The sequence below is a fragment of the Poromitra crassiceps genome, assembly GCF_964638095.1.
Source record: "Poromitra crassiceps genome assembly, chromosome: 1".
Classification (NCBI taxonomy): domain Eukaryota; kingdom Metazoa; phylum Chordata; class Actinopteri; order Beryciformes; family Melamphaidae; genus Poromitra; species Poromitra crassiceps.
The window spans coordinates 104900593-104922726 of record NC_139623.1 but is presented as its reverse complement, the minus strand read 5'-3'; the positions used below and the strand labels follow the sequence as shown (position 1 = coordinate 104922726).

The following is a 22134-nucleotide window of genomic DNA, read 5'->3' as shown; positions in this document are numbered from 1 at the left end:
TAGAGGGCAATGCACTAATGGCCAGAGAACTATTTACAATAAATAAATTACTAGAACAGTGTCAAAAACATCTTTAAAGAACTTTGTGGGAATAACATCAAGGCGACAGGTCGAGGACCTCATACGGAAGGCAGCTTCCTTTGAATTCAAAAGGAAAATTGGTTTAAAATTGCTGCAGTATGTCAAACTGCCAAGGACAGTGTGAAAAGAAAGGAGAAAGGCAACTAGCCACCAAGGCAACAATTTGCCTTGGTTTGCTATGGTTTTCACAGTAGGAACAATCCATTTCACTGGATCATTAAATAACTGCAACTCTTGCAATTTGAAGATTAGTGAAATCAATATCACAGTACTTTTTGGTTTGTTTTTGTCTATAATCAACCTGCCCTAATTGTCTTTGTCAGTTTATGTAGAAAGATTTTAACTGGCGTTGACTGTTGCTCAAATATATTTTCATATTTTCCACATGGGAATCCTGTGAACAGCGCTCTTCCAAAGCTAAAAACACAAGAACCAAAAGTCTAAAGTGATATAATAATATTCCACTGACAATTAATGTGGTATTTTGATGGCATGGAGAAGCTGTGCTCGAGCTCTAACATCTAAAAAAGCGCCATCAGTGGGGAAAACATTGTTCAATTAGCGTCAGTAATGGCCCTTTACTAATGCAAACTGAACCATCAGCAAAACAAGAGCTAAAAGTCAGTCCTCCTTTTATCCTGAGAGAGAACTGTAGAAAATGTCATTCAGTCGGTCACCTACAAAATATCTGTAGTGTGAGAGACAGACTGGACAGCCTCTCTAGGGCCTGGTGGAAAAGCCCACTTGGCTTCACCATGTACTGTATGTGAAGTCAATGCACCATGAAGGACCTGAGCATGAGTGCCCTTGCCCTTGCAGATGTAAGCAACCTTGTGCCTGGTGCCACTTCCTGGTCACCGCCCTGGAGCCGGGGGCAGCCGCCCTGGAGCCCAGGTCAGCCGGCCTTGTTGGCTCTGCAGCCTGGCTGGTAGCCAGGCTCATGGCTGCACCAGAGGCACGAGAGCAGACATGACCATTCCAGCCGAGGTGGCTGAGACAGGGCAAGGCCTGTTTGGGTGTGTGGGCTTGCTGGTCAGCATTTCATTACTCTTATAGGGGCGAAATATTTGGATGGCATAGGATCAATTAGAGGGATTTCCATTGACATCAGAATCAGAAATACTTTATTGATCCCCGAGGGGGAAATTGGGTTTCATTGCAGTGGCTCACAGTTCTAGAAGAGAAATATATATAAGCATAGAGAAATTATAAGAAAAATAGAAATAAGAAAATAAAAATACAAAATATGTGAAACGTGCTTTATACTACAATATACTGTAACAACAATAATAATAGAGACATTTATAAAAAATAATGTGCATTCTCATCAGCATTGCCTGACAGATGTTGAAGGACCTCAGCCTCCTCAGAATGTAGAGAGCTTCTTAGCCCAGTCCAGTTTATTGTGACTGTACACTCCCAGGTACTTGTCATAATGTGTGCATATTTGCCATTAGGGCACAATTGAGGAGCAGAGACTTCAACCCCAGGGTCTGGGAGGGCACATTTTCAGAACTGCACAAACTAACTGCCTAGCTAAAGGCTAAGCTATGTAAGCTATACAATAAATACTACAATTGTAAAATAGTTATCTAAGGGCCTAGCAACACTAATGCAATTATTATCAGTAGTGACAGAATAAAGTAACCCTGTTCTCAACTCTGCCAGTCTGTCTGGGGAAGCAGCTAGTGGTTGTGTGAACAAGCCAGATGTGCTGCCTTTGCCACAACAGTTAATTCAACTAAATCAGCTGGAAAAACAACTAGTGACCAATTTACTCAGGTCTAGCCCTGCTGTTGTATAATGATGCGTGACTGATTTGAAACAAGAGAAATACACTGTATAGGTCAGGGCTATTCAACTGGCGGCCCACGGGCCGAATCCGGCCTGCCAATCAAGTCCGTCGCGGATGAGTTCTAAAAAAAAATATATATTTTGTTTTGTAAAAAAAAAAAAAAAAAACCCAATTAAACCTCATTTACTTATTACACCCGACTGGTTGTTTTCCAGATGTGATCTAGCTAAAGTGAACTAAACAAGGCAAATCCACTATAAATGTTTTTCAGGAGATGCTGTGATGTAGCCACAAGAAAGGTGCAATATTAATGTTTTTCAGTAGATGGCGCTGTGATGTAGCTAATCAAGAAAGATGCATTATAAATGGTTTTTCAGGAGATGTGTGCTGCAGCTAGCTAGGTTCTAAACAAGAAAGAATGTTTACAGTTGTTTTCCTTTCCTGATGCACTATAAATGTTTACAATGCTGTGGTGTAGCTAAGAGAGGTCAGAATTGACCAAATTATATTTCAAATGGCTGACGTGTTGTAGAATACTTAGATTTGTTTCAAATGTGTTTACTTTTGGGGCTTTAACACAGCTTTTGTTGCACAGAAATTAAGCACTTTTAAATTAAAATTAAGCTACTTTTGCAATGTAGTGAAATACAAGTTTTGAAAATTGTGGTGGCGCGTTGTGTCAAGTGTACATATAATGGAATTAATAGCTCGGGGAACGGTCCGGCCCCTTAGGTTTCTGACAATGTGGCCCTCTGAACAATTTAGTTGAATAGCCCTGGCTAAGCATCTCTCTCTCTCTCTACATACAGTTATGCCAAATTCAAAATGGATTACATCCGGTGATTGCCATTTTCTCGATTTTCATGACTACAATGCCCTTATAATGTGTTAAGAGGATATATACACGATTCATTTTACTGTAATGTGTATAGGTTATTTCACTTATCTTAGCCCAATGATCTATGGCCAAAGTGCTAAACGCACATCATGTGATGCCCCTAGCACACATAGGAAGCGTTGCACTGCAGCGCGTCAGGCCCATCACACACAGTGTGGGACAATGAGACGCCGGTGTTGGGTTGTACCTATGGGTTCAGGTTGGACACAGAAAATAAGCCGATGTGTTTTGTTTCGAAGTCACTTGAGCTCAAGCAGTGTCACACAGTGAACAGTCGAGGCCGAAACCTGGTCCAGTGTGTGGAGGTTTGTAGCTTACCTCCCAGCCCGGGGCGTAGTCTGTTGTCATATCCGTCCAGCAGTCTGTCTAGGATTCGGGTGAAAATGGTGATGTTGTCTTTACTGTCGTCAGGCAACGGCTCTCTGTGCCCGGTTACCGCCCTGCAGGTGAAAATGGAAAGAGGATGGGGGAGTCAAAAATAACTGCAAAAAACATGTGAAGGGCCTAAAAATAAATGCTTAAACCTTTTGTTCCAAACAAAGCACTGATTAGTTATTGAAAATGTCTGCATTAATATCAAATCAATTTACATATTAGAGGTTTTTATACCCATTTTACACATTCTATTTGCTTTGCAACTGTTTTACTAGAGGCTCGAAACCTTTTTCATAATGTTCAAGACTATCAAGTTACATCCTTTTGTAATTTATACATTATGGTACCACTGTATGGTACCATTGTGCCATAGTGCCCATTAAAACACACATTTTCATAACTTGCTCAACTTGACAGCAAATGGAACATATGGGATATACAGAAGAACACTGTAGCACTATTGAAGTATGAATAAATTATATGAGAGAATGAATCTTTTTAATCTGTGACCATGGCCAAGGCAATATTTTATCTGGATATAGGCTAAGGCCTATATTTATCTGAATATAATTGAATACTATAAATTTGATCCACTTTTTCCCCCTCACCATCAGACCCTCAAGTCAGTGAACCTTTAGCTACCACTTGTTTGTATAGCCTTAGGCTACTATTGTGATTCTGATATTCTTTTCAAAATGTATACTGAATACACCCGCGGTAGCATTTTGTTACAGAATTCATCAAATGCTATCAGCCACTGGTTATTAATTTACTGGACCCACAGATGGTGGTGAGATGAAAAGGCCATTATACTGTAGACCCAACACTGCTGAGTTAATTAGGATATCTTAATTAAACCAAGATCCCCATAGTAGCTGACCTACTGTATAATATCCATCAACAATCACTCCAAGTATTATTGACACACCATCACAGACGCAGACGTGTACCGGTCGGCAAGGATGGAGCTTGAGGGTTTTCCACTAGATTCTCTGCTCTAGTCTAGAATATGTCTGTTTTTACTCGACCCCCTAAAATGGCCTTCTTAGTCTATCCTATAATAATAATAATAATAATTCAACATTAGAGTCCATGTAAGCAACAACGCCATGCATTAAAATATTATCTCCTGAGTAAAGGTCACTACTCAAAACATTTTTGAATGTAATTTTTTTATCAGTTTGAGAAAGAATTTAACTCATTGAGTGCCAGCCACTTTTGGAGAACGGACGCTCCCAGTGCCAGAGTTTCAGAGCGTTTTCAGTGATTTCTCGAGGCCCACAGAATATTGTGTGATATTACTATGTAAACACCGAACACGCACAAAGAACAAGGAGACTCTATTGTATCATCAGCAAAAACAAGTTTATTGATACCATTTTCCGTTCTTTAGTTATGAGCCGGAGAATATAGGTTGTTTTCAACAAAAACAGGCGTTTCAAATTAGAAGCTGAGATATTCAGCCTTTTGTGAAATGAAGCATTTCAAGCACATTCACTGACTCTGAAGCTAATATTTTCTGACCTGAAACATCTGAACAGTAATTTCCTTCAATAAACAGCACCCACACCCCCCTCAACTCCAAACTCCTCCTCCGTGGGAGTGTCTCTGGTGGCTCTGCTCGCTGTGCTGGCTGCTGCGTGTGTCAGGCGAGTCTCTGCTGCCTGCTATGGCAGGCTCTGCTGCCTTACGGATCCACGTTCGGATGGCGGCCGCTCGTCGGGGGAGTCTGGATGGGGCTCGCGTCCGTCTGTGTTTCTGGGGTTTCGGTTGTGAGCTGGGATGAAGCTGCGTCCGATTATAGGCTTTCTGCTGCGCGTTTCAAAGTGCGCTGCACCCAGTCTATTTTCCGAGCGCTCAGCCTTGTGCGCCGGCTCCCAGCGTGACACTGAAAAGCCAAACCATTCTCATGAGAATGGTTTGGCTTTGGTTTTATTTTCTGCCGGCTAATCATGTGGAGAAACTATGCAGCAGAGACAGAGACATTTGTGGGAGCGGATTGACTGCTGTTCGCAGCTAACGTTGGCTCCAGGCAGCCAGAGCAATCTGTGCCGCTCTGGCTCATGCATCGGTTTCTCTTTCATCACGGGGCTTTTTCTGCTTTTTTTCCTCAACTTTCTCTAATCTGGAGAGCACTGTCGCCACCTAATGGGTCCGTAAAATAGGTTATACACCTTCAATAGCTACAATATTTTTACAGGAGATGCACGAGGCTTTGATCCACGTCCCACCGTCAAAAAACGCAATTGACGACTTTAGTCGTCTTTGGCACTCTACGTTACTATTCGCTTTGACGACTATACTCGTCCTTGGCACTCAATGAGTTAATAACGACATTCCTGCACACTCCCAGTTGGAAGCTCATCATAATTCTGAGGTATCTTTGCAAATGGCTCTAGCCCCGTCAGTTTGCCAAAGCGGTCATTATCTCTGAATGGATGTACTCTGTGGGCGATAAATAAATATCAATTAAGCATGGCTGCTCAGTGCTCCCTCATGTCCCAAGGCTCGCTTCCTCCTCCTGTAATGGTCTGCATGATGTACAGTGCTATTAAAAAGATGTATGAGGCGCAAAATAGAAAGACACCATCTAGTGTTATTTCAGGTAAGGAGGAAGTGCATGCACTGACTGTTGAGAGAGACAGGAAAAGAGAGAGAGAGAGAGAGAGAGAGAGAGAGAGAGAGAGAGAGAGAGAGTGTGTGTGTGTGTGTGTGTGTGTGTGTGTGTGTGTGTGTGTGTGTGTGTGTGTGTGTGTGTGTGTGTGTGTGTGTGTGTGTGTGTGTGTGTGTGTGGGTTGGATGGTTGTGAGAATGGGAGAGGGGGTGGTAGCCTCTTTAATCATTAGGCCATCCTGCTGTCCCAACACTAATTAACATTCATTTATACAACCATTTGTGTGAAAGCTCAATTGTTATTGCCTGGGATGTTGACACGTTTTCAAGGAATAACTTTGAATTAATTCCAGCAAAGTATAATCACCTTTCTAAATTTGCCGATCAATACTTGAACCTTAGTGAATGGGGCATAGGTTGGCATCTTCTGGCTGTCAAACAGTCAACATATTTTCTAAAGACAGATGTGGAGTGTACAACATTATATAATATATTGTCATGTTCAATGTTGGGCAGTGAAATAAACTAATATGCTACTGTAATTGTATTACTTTCCCGGTAGTCTCACGTGGTCTGACCCTCCACTACAGAGGGTCTGAATCACAACTCAGCATTTCCGGGTTTTGCTGCAAGAAAAGTTGCGGCAAGCCTCTGATTGGTTGGGCTGTAGCGGAAGTCCGGCTGTACACATGCATTGGCGGTGCATCATTCAAAATGTACCACCCCACGAGTTACGTCACATAAATAAGGAGGTCTGTGGTTGGCCAATTGATATGTCTGTCACGCATTTTGTTGTGCCCTAGACGTAGATATTTATCTATGGCTGGCTACTGCGAGACTACTTTCCCAGGAAACTAGTAATGTAAGGGATTACAATTTCCAAAAAAGTAATTACTAATCCAAGTAACTTCAAGTTACTGCATTACTTTCTCAAACAAGGGCACAGCGCTAAAACAAAGTGTGGAGATAGGTCTGGCTACTACTGTGTTGCCAGAACGCGATTCGTTTTTTGTCATACAGTAAGTATAGGCAAATAAATAAAAAGTATGCAGTTAGGCTGATTCTTGACTTCTTACAGTAATTATTGTTCCGATAAAGTGGATTCAGTTCTAAAAGGAGCTGGCTAAACAAGTTGTATGTCACTTTTTCCGAAGGGGGCATAGCGAAAGTAATATACTGTAGTAATGTAACGAGTAACGTTAAGACTTATTTTGAAGGAATGGAAGTCCTCCTCTTTACCTTCTTTCCAGGTGTGGCTAATGGACATGGTCTCTGTAATACAGATGGAAAGACTCCGGTTCCTGAGAACAAACTCATTTGGAAAGTTCTCAACTATCTGGGACCCGTTTTTAACCTACTTTGACGAGGTTAAGAATGACTAGTGACTGAGGTTGGGGGTAATTGACGGCTTGCCCAGCTGATTTCTCACAGACCCCTTGTATAAGATCCCATACGCAATATCTCTTACAAGCACATAAGCACCTTATGTGGCGGGTAGCTCCACGTCACAATGTTAAATGTCAAAGATGTTTTTTTGTTTTTGTTTTTATATTATTGTTTTTTATTTTTATTTTACTTTTTATTATTATTACTTGTTTTCCTGTGTCTGAGCCTGTTTGTCTTGTATGTTTACCGTTCGGGGAAAAAATGTAACGAGTAACGTAACTAATTACGTAAAGTAATTGTATTACTTTTTAAATTAGTAATAAGTAATAAGTAACTACATTTGCAAGAAATGCGCAAATGTAGGCCTACTACCTTTTGTAGTAATATTTTTAACACAAATCCAAAACAGCTGCTATAAAAATAAAATAAAAATACATGAATAAATAAACAAATAAATAAATACACACACATTTCCCCTCATATACTGTATCAAGGTGTGGCGGGGTGGCGCAAAAACACACAAGAAAACTAGAAATGGCTATAGGACTTTGCAATAGTTGCGAATCTTGCAATACTGCAGTAGATAATATCTCACTTACCATGAATCATATATTAAACAAAGCCTCCATATCCTCTCTGACAGCAGCAGTGGGGAATTCAAAAATTAATGAGAAAACTTTAGTCTCTAAGAAACCATTCTAAGAAAACCATTTGCCAGCAAGCTTCACATGACACATCCACTTGAGAAAAACAAATAAGATGGATACTCATGTGGTGTGTAACATATGCCTGTCATACTGCAGCTTGCACACGCACGCACAGACACACACACACACACACACACACACACACACACACACACACACACACACACAACCTAACCTCTTCCAATATCAGCATGTTGTTTCAAGCAAACCAGTCCACAGCCCATTGATGAAGGCAGAGATAGGACAGTCTATCTGAATTTGACACAATTCTGAAGCCCATTCTCTCCCTGTACAAGTAGGCTATCAAAGTGCTTGACAGAAAACCCAATACTCACCATCACTGCAATATTCTCAGCAAGCATGACATCCTTAGCTGGGATCATTTAATTACGTACACCGGCACTTGTCTAATATTTAAGATCTTAAATGGCAAGGCTTCTCCACCACTCAGTAGCTTCATTACACGGAAAACTAACAATAGATACACAAGATCCTCCTCGAGAGGGGACTGTATTGTCCCTTTCAGGTCCAGCTCCTTCAGCCATGTTTCTCTGTAAGAGCTTCCCATATGTGGAACTCCCTACCAGCTGAAATAAGAAGCTGCACCAGTTACCACACCTTCACAAAAAGTCTCAAGGCCTGGCGTTTAAAAAGTCAGTCTTGTGAGCATTTTTAATCTTATTGGTAATTTCATTATTATTCATTGTATTACTCACTAACCCTGCAGCTAACTTGCCCCACTATGTCCCTTGCCGTTGCCAGGCAGCCAGCTCTGCATGGCTTTGTATAGTTGTATAGCATGTATAGTTTATCTACTAGTATTTTACTAAGAATCTGGTAATGTATTATTTCTTTCTTTTTAAGGTCAACCTAGCGCCTTTTGTATTTTATCGGTTTATTGCTGCTCTGAATATCTGCATGTTTATGGTCATTATTGCTTGCCTGTGTGTTGTTTTATGTTGATTGCATGGCTATATGTAAACTCAAAAAAAGTTCAGAAACGTTATTTCTGTCGATTACTTCTCCCCTTTAATAATACCAATTGGTATTTTATTTTATATTGTTGGAAAGCCTGATTAGTCACCTTTACAACGAGGTACAACCTGTAAGGATCGTGCATTCGTGGGAATGAGCAACACAGCTAATCGTGTGGGTAGCGCCCCAAAAAAAATTACCAAAATCCCCTGCAATATTCTTCTTCTGTTGGTATTCACTCTTGTTTTGAGCTTCAAGCACTGATTGGCACATCATTTGCGGTGCCAAGTAGGGATTTCACCGCTGCCCGGTTTGAGAACCTATGAAAGGACATTTGGAGTGCTGGCTTTTTCTCGACTTACTGAACTCTTTGCTTGCCCTGCACCCAGTGAGTTTTTAATCCATTTTGAGTGTGCATTTCGTGAATTTTCGGTGAATTTCTGTGGAGAGATATCCTGCCAGGTTAACCGTGGCTAACTGAGATATTGTAGGTGTGGAGAGATATCCTGCCAGGTGACAAAGTATGATATGTCGAGGCATTAGCTGTTGCAGCAACTACTGGAGCGTGTCGTAGGCATACGACAAGCGGAGCCTCCATTTTGTTATTGCAAAGACATATAAAGTCCTATTTTTCGCATGCATACAACAGGTACACATCATGTATTAGTAGCCATTTCAACACGTCTTATTAGACTCTGACATTTGTGAGAAGATGGATGACCAATCGTTCTACTGTACAGCTGTAGATTTTGAGTACCTCACCTTCGGGTACAGATCCCATTTCACTTGTGAAATGGTCTAGATTGTATAGTCATGATCTGTCACTCAGCAGCATACTCAGGCAGTTTATGAGGCTTGACCATATGTGAATTGGACTCATCAGCCGAGTGGGTCTTTCATCCAATACCTGATTTGTTACTAAAGTGACTGCTGAGTGCTGATTGGCTCATAAGGTACAGTAACTACTTGCACAGGCAGGAGGAAGGAAAAACAAAACATGTCCAGGCTTCTCTACACCTTCATGTCTTGGAAGTACACAATGTTGCAGGCATGGTCCAAGGTCTGCCTATATTTTACTCTAATTAACATAATGAAGCACCCAATCGTGCACAATGTTAACCTGAGGCAAGAGAGCTGAACCGTGGATGCGACAAAAATGGCCTTAAAAAAACAATGATGAAAGGCATAAAAGACTTAGTAGCACTTGATATAGTATTTATGTAAAGTTTAAGCTACCAAGTAGTTATAATATACGATCTTTAGTTTGATAGTTTGAGTCTGATATTTCAAATGTTATTTCTTTTAGTTGGAAACTAACAGCCATAGGCGCTGGAAGCGGGGGGCAAGGGGACATTTTTTCCCCCCTAAATATGAGAGAGAGTGGGGGAAAAAGAGGAGAATCCGCAGCCAGCGCTCCGAGAGCGAGCGAGCAACGCAATCGCCCTGCCCCCACCCGCCAAGAATCGCTGCTCGGCTTTCTTCGGAGGCGGAAAGGCACTCGTCTCTGGGTGACATGTTTGTTTTAGGTGAGTGGAAAATGACGAATGAACCGCCAAAAAAGAAAAAGTATGTTCAAAGCAAACTTGTTTTTGCGTCTGCGACCAAGCAGCGGCAGCCTACTACTAATACTTCTTCTGGGGACCAAGTTACAGAGAGCCCACTTTACACTGTTTACACAGCCTGTGATGATTGTTAAAGCCGTGATCGTTGTGGGATTATTACACCTGAGAGACAGACAGGCCCGGAGAGAACTCAACTTACGTACTATTGCCGTGGAGCTGTCTCTCCCTCCCTGCTCTGTCACCGACAGCTCCACAGCAATAGTAGAGAGAGCAGCAGAGGCGAGCCGGTTAGCAGCAGAGGCAGAGACAGTCATCTTATCTCCACGACTCCACCGGTCACCCCGGTGGGGGTTTACTGCAGTGTTGCTCTGATAACTGTGAGCTAAACCAAATGGGTGTTTTGCGTGTCTGGGATACACTTCCTCAGTACTTTAATTACAGTACAGTAATTTAAGTTCCGTTTTATTTATTTTTCATTGTTACGATGCCACACCCTTACTGCACTCAGTAATGCACTTTAGGATGGCTTGAATGTGTTGTCATTGGCTGCTGCTATAATGGTAGGCTATAGTATACGCTTAGTTTTATTTTATTTTTGTGTTGAGATGACAAGTTTTGCACTGTGTTTCAAAGTGATAATAATAATAATAATAAGTTCAGTGTTTCTGCCTGTGTTGCTGTCTGTTGTAGTGTAATTGTAAAACAACCTAAAGGGACAGCAGGTCACCAAGTGAGTGAGAAATGGAGAAAATACTGAATAATGACATCACTACAGTATAATCCTAATGTTAATTTAAAATTATATATTCCTCTAAATATGGCTAAAAATCATCCAAACGTCCAAAAAAACGTATTTTTTTTTGGCAAGAGTCCCTTACTGCTTTTGCCCCCCCTAATTACAAACTCGTTCTGGTGCCACTGCTAACAGCACACATATGACAGTCAAGAAAATAGCCTATTGTTTAGGGTATAATTATTCCATAATAAGCAAATTCAAGGTATCAAATTCAAGGTTTATTCATTCATTGGCACCTTGAACTTCCAAATATTATCCAGGCCTCCATCTGAGTCACTTTATAACAAAGATCCAATGTCAACTGCAATCCTGCATTTTTCTGTTATTTATTTTTATTTTCAGGGACGGTTGTGGCTCCTTCACATATCTGGAGAACCGTTTGTCAGATCGACTTCACCTTTGCAGGTGTATTACTGGGACCCTCCGTTAGTGCAGTGTCAAATTAGCTGCGATTTGCTCCCGCCAAAGCCGAGATATGAATGCCCTGCCCCGCTGTGCCCCGCCCGGTGCTGCGAACGACATAAGCTGCACAGCACCCTGAGCACGGCACTCTGTGGGCTCTGGTGGCGTGCGGAAACTGGAAAGCGAGCTGCTATCTATGGCTACTATAGGATTTTAACAGGCTTTCTGCAGGTCTGCTATCCAGAAAGAACGTATTTTACCGGCAAAATGTGGTTGTCACGTTTCAGTAACAGTTTACAAATGCATCACTCCCTTCGCCTTCCGTTCTAATTTTCACTTTTAGAGCCCTGCATGGTCAGGCAACTGCCTATATCAGCCATCTGTTACATCCTTACTCCACCAGGAGGTCACTTAGGTCTTCGGACCAGGGCCTACTAGCTGTTCCTCGCTCGAGGCTTAAAACTAAAGGTGACAGATCTTTTCAGTCTGTTGCTCCCAATCTGTGGAACGCCCTTCCACTAGCCTTAAGATGTGCTGCCTCCATCGACATTTTTAAAAAGCAGCTAAAGACGCATCTCTTCAGTTTGGCCTTTGCTTAGCCTCTTGTTTATCACTGTGTATTAATCAATCAATCAATCTTTATTATCAGACACAAGGTCCAATAAAAACACACAGTAAAAAACAACAACACAACATCAAACAATTAAACAATTAACATCAGCACATCAAAAAATACTACAATAAGAGCCTGTACCAATGAGCCCAAGTGCTGGACTGATACTTAATTGCACTAAGACTGGGCTGAGTCAGAAGCAAGATTATGATATTCTGAGAAACATTCAGACGACAAATAAATTTATAGGTCAGGTTTCTCAGTAGGGCATGAAAGGTATTGACCCCGACACCACAAAACATTTCACTGACACTACAACACCTTGGCCTCCCAAGCAGTATTCTCATACAGTCATTGTAGGCCACCTGCAGTTTCTGAATGCTAGCCTGCTTAAACTTGACCCACAAGGGGGCAGTATAAAGCGATGTACAATAGGCTTTGAACAGGGTTATCTTAATCTCTTCAGAGCAGAAATAAAACTTCTTTCTCAGCATATTTGCTTGTGCATACAACATACGTCGCTGTCTATACATGTCATCGTCATCACTCATATGATCATTAACTCATTGGCTGCCATTGACGTCTAAAGACGTCAATTCAAATAGTAACGTAGGCTGCTATTGCCATTGCCATTGCAATTGCGTTTTTTGACGGTGGGACGTGGATCAAAGCCTGATGCATCTCCTGTAAAAATATGGGGGATTTTGAAGGTGTATAAGCTATTTGTGAACAGCAGCCAATCTGCTCCCACAATTGAGCCTTTCTGTCTCTGTTGCGATAGTTTCTCCATATGATTAGTTGCAAGAAAAGGAGCACCCGACACCAGCGTCTTTCTGAAAAGTTAAATTATTCTCAGCTGGGAGCGCTGGGAGCCGGCGCACAAAAACGGCGGAGCGCTCTGAAAATAGACGCTGGGTGCAGCGCACTTTGAAACGTGCAGCAGAAAGTTCAGAGCAAACGTGCAGCAGAGAGCCACCAGAGACACTCCCACGGAGGAGGAGTTTGCAGTTGAGGGGGGTGGGGCACGCAGGGCACCATACAACACCGACCCAGACAGCAGGCTCGATGGACAGATTGGCAAACACAAGCTGGAATATCTGATGCCAACCAGCAGTAAATCAAGACCAGCAAGAAGGTGTAGGGTCTGCGCACGCAGGGGCCAGCGCTGCTGGTTGCAGCTAAAAAATATTATTTTGCCATCAAAATTCCTTTGTTTTTGCTGTTTTATTGAAGGAAATTACTGTTCAGATATTTGAGGTGTCACTACATCAGAAAATATTAGCTTCAGAGTCAGTGATGTGCTTGAAATGCTTCATTTCACAAAAGGCTAATTATCTCCAGTTCTAGTTTGAAACATCTGTTTCTGGTGAAACCAACCTATCTAATACTGCTGATAACTAAAGAACGGAAAATGATACAAATAACCTTTTTTTCTGATGATACAAGAGAGTCTCATCGTTTTTGGGCGTGTTCGGTGTTTACATAGTAATATCACACAATATTCTGTGGGTCTTGAGAAATCACTGAAAACGCTCTGAAAGGGCTGGCACTGGGAGCATCCGTTTTCCAGAAATGGCTGGCAGCCAATGAGTCAATGATGTGGCCCAGATATTTAGTACTGCTACACACATCCAGCACATGTCCTGACAGATAAAATGATGGGAAGGAGAGATCCCTATCATCTCTTGTCCTGAAGATCATAATGACACTCTTTTTAGCATTGTACTTTACATCAAACTGTACACCATAGTCAGAACAAATATTTAGCAGCTGTTGGAAACCTGCACTGCTTGGCGACAGTATTACTTGTGTTGCATGTGTGTTCTGTATGATTCATTGTTGTATGATTCATTGTTGATCCATTGTTTTAACTGTATTTGATGATGTGAACTGTGAAGCACTTTGTGACCTTGCTCTGTGAAAGGTGCTATAAAAATAAATTTTACTTACTTACTTTTACTTACTTTTTTACTCTCTCTCTCGCACGCACACACACACACAAACTCTCTCGCTCATCGCTGTTCATTTAATGGTTACTTGCGCTAACTGAACACTAACGGTTAAGGCGTTGCATGTGTGTGGAATAGAGTGCTGTGATGCCCTCTTCCACATTCCGCATACGAACCAAGGGATTTCATCCACCATTCATTTTTCCATCTACATTCTGTAAAATGCTTATAAAAATAGTTTTACTTGGTCAAACCAAGCGATTCAGCTATATTTAGAATCAGGACAATAGAACATTCCCCTAACATTTGGCCAAAACTTGGTTTGACCAAGTAAAACTATTTTTATAAGCATTTTATGAGCATCTTGCGCACTCGATTCCTGCGTGGCCTCGCCCCGCATATCGCACACGCAGCTCGGCCACAGGGGCGATCCTCAGACTGATAACATCACTTCTTCTTCTTCTGTGGTGTTTTATGGCAGTTGGCATCCCTTATGTTGCATTACCACCTCCTTCTGAATTTATCCATCCACTGTTTCCCTACATTCTGTCAATCTCTTTGTGTGCATACTTCTTCTTCTTCTGTGGTGTTTTTTGGCAGTTGGCATTAGGGCTGTGAATCTTCACTGGCCTCACGATTCGATTCGATTACGATTCAGAGGGCTACGATTCGATTCGACTACGATTATCGATGCACCTTGATGCATCTCAATGCATCTTAAATCGATGCATCACTTTTTTCCGCAATACATGATTCTTTTTTCTCACTTTCTTTTTTCTCACTGTGTGGCTACTTTTAAAATAAAAGTGCATTTGGAATTGCATTGTATTATGATCCATAATTAAAATAAACAACTCCATGTACTTACCATTATATTTTTATTTGATTATTAAAAAAACAAAAACATTTTTTTTTTTTTTTTATAATCGATTTTTGACATTTGTGAATCGATGCAGAATTGTGCACGTCCGCATCGCGATGCATCTTATAATCGATTATTTTTGACACCCCTAGTTGGCATCCTTTATGTTGCCTTACCGCCTCCTTCTGGATCCATCCACTGTTTCCCTACATTCTGTAAACGCCGATCACTCTCCCACCTCCTTTTCACTGATGACATCATCCCTAATGACATCATCACTGAACTTATATTCACCTTATTCTTTGCCCACACATGGACGCTTCCGCATTACGTCATTTCGTAATAGTATTTCCGTTTTGACTTGCCAAAAACCCCGCAGGCAAAATGGCCGCGCACACTCCGCTCCTAAAGTGGCAAAATTACTCCCCCATAAACTAACATATCTTGGCCAATACGTATGTAACATACAAAATAAAACAACCCGTAATATCTTAATTTTATGTAGAATGCAGAGGACATGTAACTGTTTAGTTAAACTTGCATTCCAGGAATATTGTGCTCTTAAGATGACGTTAGTGGAGTCGAGGCTGTTGCGTCCTGAAACCCACATACGGTAGGTTGCGTGCGATTCGAGGCGTAACCTATGTGTGGTTTGGCGTAACCTATGTGGGATTCGAAATAACGCATCCGAGATAGAAACGTTATGAATATAGCCACGTTATAAACAACAAACTAACGCTGGTGATCCGTATGGAAACAGTGTTACTCGAAATGGTTAAAAGTTATATCAATTTGGTCATTCAGTGGCATTTTACTGCCATATAACATAACTAACTAGTGGCTAATATTAGCCACAGAAGGCAACTAGCACTGAACCGGAAGAACAAATACGTTTGCGTTGAACGCGGAAGAGAGAAAAAGTGGGCGTGGTGAATAAGGTGAATAGCCTCACCCAGGAAGTATGACATCACTGATGATATCACCATGGATGACATCACTGATGATATCATCACGAATGACATCACTGATGACATCATCAATGATGACATCACATCATTAGGTAATTAGGGCAAACACCTAATTAAAAAAATATGGCTCCGTCAGGTCACCCGCACGCATGCTCTTTACACCCCCTGAAAGTTTCAGTCCGATCGCAGAAAAAAGCCATAGCTGTGGCCGGCACAAAAATGGAAACAAATAAACAAACAAACATACATTGACCACTTGCTCCCTTTTCATATTTTTAATATAAGAAGATAAGATGTAGATGGAACAATGAATGGTGGATGAAATCCCTTGGTTATTGTGCATTATATGATCAAATATGTGTTATTATGATTATGCTGCTATGTTGTCTTGCCATGTTGTTGCTACTGTGGATTTGAATGTTTTATTTTTGGAGCACTAGACCAAATGAATTTCCCTGGGTGGGATAATAAAGCCGATCTGAATATGAATAATAATAAAATAGAAAAATATAGTATAAATACAGCTAAGGCCATAACAGCAAGCAAGCTAACGTTGTCTAATATTAGCTAACTAAAACCACAATATCACCATATTTGTCAGTCATTTTGTGTATCACTTTTGCCTCTAACCAGCCATTTATTCTGGTGACACAGGCCTTCTGCAGATAGTTTAATGGTAATAAGCTAACATGGCAAACTACAAGCTAAAACAACAACCTAAGGTCACTCCATGAATCAAAAGCACCATGTTGGCTCACGTCAGTCACATGGCTGCTGCTTGGCCACAGCGTCTCACACCAGAGACACACCCAGAGAGGGAGAGAGAGAGACACAGCGTATCACACCAGAGACACACCCAGAGAGGGAGAGAGAGAGACACAGCGTCTCACACCAGAGACACACCCAGAGAGGGAGAGAGAGAGACACAGCGTCTCACACCAGAGACACACCCAGAGAGGGAGAGAGAGAGACACAGCGTCTCACACCAGAGACACACCCAGAGAGGGAGAGAGAGAGACACAGCGTCTCACACCAGAGACACACCCAGAGAGGGAGAGAGAGAGACACAGCGTCTCACACCAGAGACACACCCAGAGAGGGAGAGAGAGAGACACACGCCTCGGACAAACAATTTGAAATGACGTTCAAGGTCGGACCGGGCTCGATCACATTGTTCAGTCACTGTAGAGTGTTGTGTTGTTTTCCACTTCACATCATGCTGTCAATGTGCTGGAGTTGTTATTTACTACGTTACTGACAGCACCTCAACATGGCCATGTTCTCACTTTTCTGGCAGTGACACTGTAAAAAACATCATGGCTCTGTGCTCTGCTGGAAAGTGAAAGAAAACGTCATCGTCATCGGAGAAGTTTAAAACTAATGTTAACAATGCAGGGAAATCCACGGTGGATGCTATCCTTTTCCTCCATGACCACGCAAAATAAATCACGTTGGCTGGATTATGTAAATAGTTCTGTTGACAAGGCTACAGTGTTCAGTGTTAACAGCACACTACACCAACACACTATCCAGAACGCCCATACTGTATAAGTCCTACACACAGTGAGTGAGTGAACGTGGACTGCACTTTGCTACACTTTGTGGCAGGACTATCCGACGGGTAGACCAAAAAGGGCACTGTGAATGTCTAAACCGGAAACAAGCTCTCCAGTGCCCCCATCATGTTGTTTGATTGGGCCAATAATGCAGGATTTGCCTTATATGCCTTTTTGTGAGAACACACAATGGAATAATCAAAGCCAGAATGAATTCAAATGTGACCTTTCATGGTCTATATACTATCAATCAGTTCTGAGGGCAAGTGCTACTCTGCCACCATGACCAGAGAGCCTATTATGTTAGTGAAAGTAGGTGTAATTTGCGGGAGGGGTGGATACATCTTCTTTAAGAGCAACGGTGTCGCCCAAAACAGGTCAAAGTCATACTGGACCTATGGAGGCACAGTGGTCCTTAAAGCCAATTATGAACAGGCTTGGTAGACTGGGGACAAAGGTGTGTGTGGGCTCAGCCGGTGTGTACTGGCCCTCATCCAGAGGCAAATGCATCGGACCAGGCCTGACAGATGAAGAATTGCAAACTTGGCCAGGGAGTGGGTGGCATCTTGATCTCCCAGGGCACCCAGAGGCCCCCTGGCAGGAAGCCAGTCAGGGGGCAGGGGGTGCTGGTGTGGAGGCTAGAGGGAAGTGAGCAGCAGCGAGGGAGAGGAGCTGTTTGGGTGCCGGCTGGTGGATGAAGGTGCTTCCTGGGCTGAGTGAAAGGAGTCAAGCTCCACTAGACCAAGATGGCAGAATTAAAACTGTCCACAGTATGAGTTTGTCCTTTTAAAAGTGTGTTACGGTCAATGAGTGATTTTACTTGTTTCATGAGATCAATTACTTTGTCCTAGCCTGGTTAAAACCATCCGGATCCATGAACTCACATTCTGTTTCGTTTTGTGGTTCCGTCTGGACTCCAAGCAGTCCACAGTAATTTCAGTAGGTGGAAGTACTTGCCTTGACAGACAACTCCTTCAGCCAATCAGCATCGCCAAATCCAGTCCTTCAGCCAATCAGTGTTGCCAAATCCAGTCCTTTAGTCAATCCAGTCGGATCCAGTCAAATCCAAATCCACTTGTATTGGAAGAACGGTGAAAACGTCTTTTCCGCTGAGAAACTCCGCTGGTATACTCCCTTGTTCTTGATGTTATTGAGTCTATTTCTGCAATAAGTGCACTTATGGCTGTGTAAACTCAACGAACATTGACGTTAATACTCGAGCCGCAAAGGGGCTGATTACGATGTCAACTACGAGGCAGGTCCCTGATCGGCCCGGGCACTTTGTAATTTCTGAAAACGTCCGCCCTGGGCTGGAGGCCAGATGGTGCCGCACGCAAAACGAAACAAATGTGAGTTCACGTGATCAGATGGTTTAAACCAGGCTAACCTTGTCCAGCAAGCTCCTGGACCTTGAAACATCTAGTGAGTTGAAAATCCATGTTGATGAAATCCCCTTCAGTCATGTTGCAGAGCACAAATATTTGTACTAAATGATTTATTGCGTATTGAGCAAACACTTTCTCTCCCCCAGCCAGAAAGCTCTGAGGAGGCATGGCACCAAGAGAAGCAAGTGGCAACTTGGGAAAAATGGCAGTTGAAGGCAAGCTGCTGTAGATGGATGAGACAGACAGATGGTGGGACAGAAACAGGGATCAGCTTAGCTCCAAGCTCCCACAAATTACTCATACTTTCGTGACGATTGGCACTGTGGAGAACAAGTGTGGATCATCTATATTGGACTTTTGGACCCAGAGTGCAATTGTTTGTCTTCAGAACCCTGGGATTATGCTGCAAATGCTGTTTGGAGTTTTGTAGTGTAGTAGTTAGTAGAGTTGTTTTGGAGCTCAAATGACTCCAGCAACTTCTGTTTTGAAGAGCCATGCTAGCAAACGTGCTGTATGTTATACTAGACATGCAAACGTCACTGCTGTTTAGACAGACATGAGGGTCAGCAGTCCAATTACATCATTGTTTGCGTTTGACAGCACACTGAAAGGGTCAAAAAGGTTGTTGCGCAACTACTGGAGAAGCATCAAGCTGTTCAAAATGCTTAATGATCGATAAGAGGAATCGTTAGTGCCGCGGCTTATTAAGGTGAAGAGGAATCGTTAGTGCAGTGGCTTATTAAGGTGAATTAGACAATTTGGAACTGGGACAGACACACACACACACACACACACACACACACGGCTATCCTTATTTATGTTAGTTACTGGCCTATCATCTGAGTCTGAAAAGGTTAATATTGTTCTATACTGTGTAATTAGCTTGTGCAAAGTAAAAGAAAAAAATATATAGACTTGTCTGAACTAGGGTTGTGCGATGAAATATGAAAAATACCCATCGTGATTGTTTTACAGTGAAACATTGTTTTGGACGATGGCATCGTCGAGGGTGGGGGGAATAATTAATTATTTATTAAGTCGCTGCGTTGCTGTAATTCCATTTGGCTAGCCGCTGCAATGCGTTCACGTTAACAACACAGGACAGCTGAGCTCTATGATACCAGCGGGCTTGGATAGGCTATTAGCCTCTGCTCTGTGCTACAGCACAGAGCCAGGCGACTGAAGTGGACAGTGGCTGTCACTACCAGCAATTTGAACGGCGCAAAACAAATAACGTTAACGTTACAGATCCTCACCGTCAGAAAACTGACTGAATTACTGGCTGATATAACGTTAGATTTGCGTGGGCTTTTGAACCTAGAGAGAGTTTAGGATAAATGGCTAGAGAAACGCAGCTGCTGTATCTAGTATGGAGCGACTCCAACTTTCACTTTGGAAACAGGCAAGTTAAATTCACAGTTGAAGACTTGTAGTACTCACTTTGGGTTGAAAACAGGAAAGAACGTTAAGTTTCTTCTTTGTCTTAAAAAGTTTTCACAACAACACAGCCGACTTCTCACGCGTTGGGGACGCCCCGGCGACATTAAACAATCGCACCCAGTTCAGAGAAGCAGTAGAGCGGAGGAGGGGGAGGAGGGGGAGGAGGAGGGGGAGTGGAGGCTTTCCTGAACTGAACTGGGCGCGCTTGTTTAATGCCGCCGGCGCGTCCCCCGCGCGTCACGGTAAGTGGACTTGGCCTTTTTTATTATTAAAACGGCAAAATTTTAATTCAAACAGATAATTAATTACAATGATCCGACGTAGAAGGCTCAGAGGTCGATGGGGGGTCGGCCCATCATGATGGTCGATGCCATCGTCCATCGTGCCAACCCTAGTCTGAACAATCCATACGGGCTTAATTTATCAGAAAAGTGGTCCTCATTTGTGAAGATGATCTTGCTGAACACAAACTTCACCGTTTCATAAACCTTTGTTAACCACAGACCTTATTTCAAGCATTTAAACAAAATCCCCATACAAAAATCCCATTGACTTTTCACACTAAAGAGCCGGAAGTGCAAACGTCCAGCAGGTCTTCCGGACTCCTTCCTGCTGTACTCTATAATATAGACATATAGAGTCTATATGGTACCCGTTACCTGGACTCCTTCCTGCAGTACTCTATATGGTACCCGTTACCTGGACTCCTTCCTGCAGTACTCTATATGGTACCCGTTACCTGGACTCCTTCCTGCAGTACTCTATATGGTACCCGTTACCTGGACTCCTTCCTGCAGTACTCTATATGGTACCCGTTACCTGGACTCCTTCCTGCAGTACTCTATATGGTACCCGTTACCTGGACTCCTTCCTGCAGTACTCTATATGGTACCCGTTACCTGGACTCCTTCCTGCAGTACTCTATATGGTACCCGTTACCTGGACTCCTTCCTGCAGTACTCTATATGGTACCCGTTACCTGGACTCCTTCCTGCAGTACTCTATATGGTACCCGTTACCTGGACTCCTTCCTGCAGTACTCTATATGGTACCCGTTACCTGGGAGTTGCCCGATGGAAAAGCAAAAAAGGCGAGTCGAGTCGAGTTGAGCCAGTAGCATGCGGTGGAACAGCAGCTTAACATTAGTGGCTGCTGCTGCTTATACATCCTGAATTGAAAGCGGGCACCTCAGGAGGTGCCCCAGCCAGTCCACACACCCATCTCCCTTGCTTCCATCTATCCGTTTGTCACTCCCTCCCCAGAGTGTTGTGTGTGCCACTGGATGACTGATAAGGACCCTGATATCCATCCACCATTAGAGTGGATGGGCCCAGAGTCGACAACACACTCTCACTGTTGCTTGCTGCTGAGCAGCAGGGGCGACCGCAATCCAATGGAGGGGATTAGCGCTGCGGGGTCGCTTGGAGCTCTGTCGAAAACTACGTAGAATTGGAAGCTGAAGACGTTCCTCAGCCGTGGCTACGGGGGTACTGCTTTATTCATTTATTGAGGCGATGGGAAATGTAATTCCATCTCACTGTCATCTACTGTAAGTCCAACAGGGGGCCAAACGCATGGGGGCGGGATCTCTCATTAGCACTCTGTTGAATAATAAATGCGGAATTCCATGCTTGAATTCATGACTGCGCTAACCCTTACTACAACTAATCTGCCATACCAGATCCTCCCCCTCACAGTCTCCCCAAGTCTACCAACAATCTATTGATAATGGCATGCAGCAGGCAGCAGCACATTATGCAGCACATTGTCT

General features: G+C 42.8%; 1 protein-coding gene across 1 annotated transcript in view; it reads right to left on the bottom strand.

Annotated features, from left to right (window-relative positions):
* Window positions 1–22134, bottom strand: part of gabra3 (gamma-aminobutyric acid type A receptor subunit alpha3) — a gene marked incomplete at both ends in the record, with an annotated part of 220671 nt that overhangs the window by 129170 nt on the left and 69367 nt on the right. Inside the window, one exon of the mRNA XM_083643203.1 lies at window positions 3093–3214. Within this exon, the coding sequence (XP_083499329.1) occupies window positions 3093–3214 (122 nt within the window). The remainder of the gene's footprint in view (window positions 1–3092; window positions 3215–22134) is intronic.